This window comes from Acanthisitta chloris, unplaced genomic scaffold (assembly GCF_000695815.1).
Source record: "Acanthisitta chloris isolate BGI_N310 unplaced genomic scaffold, ASM69581v1 scaffold14464, whole genome shotgun sequence".
NCBI lineage: Eukaryota > Metazoa > Chordata > Aves > Passeriformes > Acanthisittidae > Acanthisitta > Acanthisitta chloris.
This window is the reverse complement of record NW_008667716.1, coordinates 2,846-5,646: the sequence shown is the minus strand read 5'-3', so window position 1 is coordinate 5,646 and position 2,801 is coordinate 2,846. Positions and strand designations below refer to the sequence as shown.

The 2,801-nt window shown below is 50.3% G+C and overlaps 1 protein-coding gene across 1 annotated transcript in view; it reads right to left on the bottom strand.

The window, feature by feature from the left end:
- The window catches only part of ASL (argininosuccinate lyase), a gene marked incomplete at its 3' end in the record, with an annotated part of 6,616 nt that overhangs the window by 1,029 nt on the left and 2,786 nt on the right, over positions 1-2,801 (bottom strand). Inside the window, exons 5-10 of the mRNA XM_009072622.1 lie at positions 2,326-2,430; positions 2,071-2,148; positions 1,722-1,799; positions 1,252-1,304; positions 771-833; positions 513-627 (exon numbers count right to left, since the gene is read on the bottom strand). Of these exons, the coding sequence (XP_009070870.1) occupies positions 513-627; positions 771-833; positions 1,252-1,304; positions 1,722-1,799; positions 2,071-2,148; positions 2,326-2,430 (492 nt within the window). The remainder of the gene's footprint in view (positions 1-512; positions 628-770; positions 834-1,251; positions 1,305-1,721; positions 1,800-2,070; positions 2,149-2,325; positions 2,431-2,801) is intronic.

Genomic DNA, 2,801 nt, shown 5'->3' with positions numbered 1-2,801 from the left:
GTAGGGAAGCAGTGAACTATGTGAGTTTCTCACATTTCCCATGGCAAAGCCTTTGGTTTTGCAACTTGTCTGGAGCTACTATGGAAGCAAAAAGGAGGCTCCCCAAGCCCCCTCCAGGGTGGTATCAGCAGATCAGCTAAGTGTTGCTCTGAGCTCAAGGAGGGAAAGCTGTGGTTGTGCCACCCTGAGAGACAACGAGTCTGTTAGGATTGCAAGCCTGACCAGGCAAGCAAAAGCTTTGGCAGCATTCCCAGCAGAGGAGGAAGTTCTCTCTGCCAGCAGTTCCTGGGGAGGAGTTGCTGGGCCAAACACAGACTTGGTTATGAGAATCAGATAGAAGTGACCACTACAGAGGAATATTTACCCTAAGCATGGATTTGTGCCAAGCTTTTAATGCCTTGTCAGCCTTGTGTAGCAGAGAGATCCCAACCACTGCCTCACTGTCTCAGGAGGGACAAGCTGAGGAGGAGAGGCTAAGGGAAGTGTTCTCTGCCCAGAGCTGAGAGACCTACCTATAAGCATCAGAGAGGGTCAGAAAGCCAAACTCGCTGGTGCTGTAGATGATGAGATCCTCAGCCATCTTGCTAAGGTGGATCATCAGCAGGGTGGCAACAGACAGGAATTCCACTGCAGAGAAGGCAGGAAATCAAGGGGTGAAAAAGGTGTTTGTTTGTTGAACAGCCCAGGGAACCCTCACTGGAACTTTACCTCCTAATGATGCATTTCAGTGCCCTTGTTAAAGGAGGTCTCAGAAATTTGGTTGTGCTTACCCACAAAGTCTCTCTCGCTAACGGCATCCATGCTGTTGAGGCTGATGGAAGCAAAGTCCAGCTCTGCAAGGAAGGTGATGGACACAGGAGATCAGGCTTGGCATGACTGGAGCTTGAATGCATCAGGCTGCCCCAGTGTGCAGGTGGCTGTGAGCCCTTGAGTAGTCCCAGGAACACAGACATGCTTAGGGTCTGTGTTATGAGCCCAGGCAGCCAACGTGCAGCAGAGGTGCTTCTGTTTATGCTCCCGCCTTAAAGGCACCTCCTGTCTCACTGCAGTAAACACCCTCCTGGCTTACCCAGTCATTATGTATCCTCCATCCTGTGACTGAATATCAGATCATACTCTTTTTTTATTTACTTATTACCCTCCATCCCCATGTTAAAGTGCTGTAACATGAAAAGTAACACCAGGACAGTGTGTCCATGCTTCCCCAAGTCCCAGCAGTCCTGTGCCTCTCAGCCACAGGGAGACATTTACCAGTACACAGAAGCTCTCTATCAATTTCCAACGGGTTTCCAGCCAGAGCTCCACTGCCAGGGAGAAAGAAAAAAGAAGTCATACATGATACCCTGCCACTTCAACCAAAACTGAGCTCTAGCAAGCAGTGATGACACCTCTCTGAAGATTTCCCTCCACCAGTTCATTTTGGTGTCACTGTGTGGTCTGAGGCTCATCAGAATGAACTCTGGGGTAAACCAGAATTTCTCTTCCACAGAGGAGGGTATGCTTGATTAAAGCCTTGTAGATCTTGATTTCAAGAAGGATAAGAACAGTGTCTCTGTGGTGAGAGTCATCGCCTTGGTGAGAGAACCAGGGCCTGCACCCTCACAGTTCCGCAGTGCCTGTGGTGTACAAACCCCAGTGGTTCAGGGCATGTACAGATCTGCCTCTTAGACATTTCTCTGAGCGAAGTGAGGGCTGAGGATTATACAAGAAGCAAACTTTACCTTCCCAAAGGCAAGACATTGATCCTCCTCTTCACGTCTCTCAGGCGCTCAGAATCTCGTGTCAGAGCAACAGCATGGCTAGGGAAGGACAGGAGAGAGGAAGCACATGAAAACAGAAAACATCACAGGAGGTAAGAGTGGCCAAAGAATGAAGCATAGAGGGTGTCAGCCTCCACTGCCTGAACCATGCTGGGGTCCCTGGAACACAGGGAGTTCCAGTTTGCAGGGCTCCCTCTGGTTTGCCATCACCCCTGGCTGCCCCTCAGAGGATGATGCACTCCTGGGCTCCAGCAGAGCAGAGCCCCAAGGGTGGTGAAAACTCCTCCAGCCAGGTGTGAAAGGTGCTTACCTGAGCAAGAACTGGCTCCATCGGATGGGCTGAGCTTTCTGCAGGTGGGTGTAGCCAGGCAAGATGACATCGATTTCTCTGCATGGGAAAGCAGAGAACAAGGTGAGCAGCAGCTGTCAGGACAGAGGGCAGGGACAGGTCTCTGAGTCCCTCCACAGGAGACCCTGCTGCTGCCCCACTGGTGTCAGTCAAAGAAAAGCCCACAAGTCTCCTGTCCCAGCAGGGTTACAGCCATGGATTTGGAAAAGGACTTACATGGCAGCGCGTTCCACCAGGGTCTTGATGAGCTGCAGGAGGTGTGTGGAGATGATAGAGAGGGAATTCTTCATGAACAGCTTCAAGTCAGTCACAACCTGTGTGAGATTGGCCACAGTCAGACCAAGCACAATGTGACATACACAGTGAACAAATATTGCTCAGCAGAAATCCTTGGCACTGTTTTCCCATCCTTGTGGTATGTGATGGGAAGGACTGATCGTGAAAGATGTGTAGCACCCAGCCCCTAGAGTCAGGGTTTCTGTAGGCCTGTAGTGATGTCAGTGGAAATCTGTGCCCTTTTACCACCAGAAAGCAATCCTGCAGATCCCATTCCCCTAGGTGGATGAGTCACTGCAGCATCACCAATTCAAAGCCCAAGGGAGTATATGCTGGAGAGTGTTAGGACATGTGACAGATGGTATAAAAAAATTGATTAAGGAACTGAGATGGGAGAGGAATACAGAAGGAGAAAA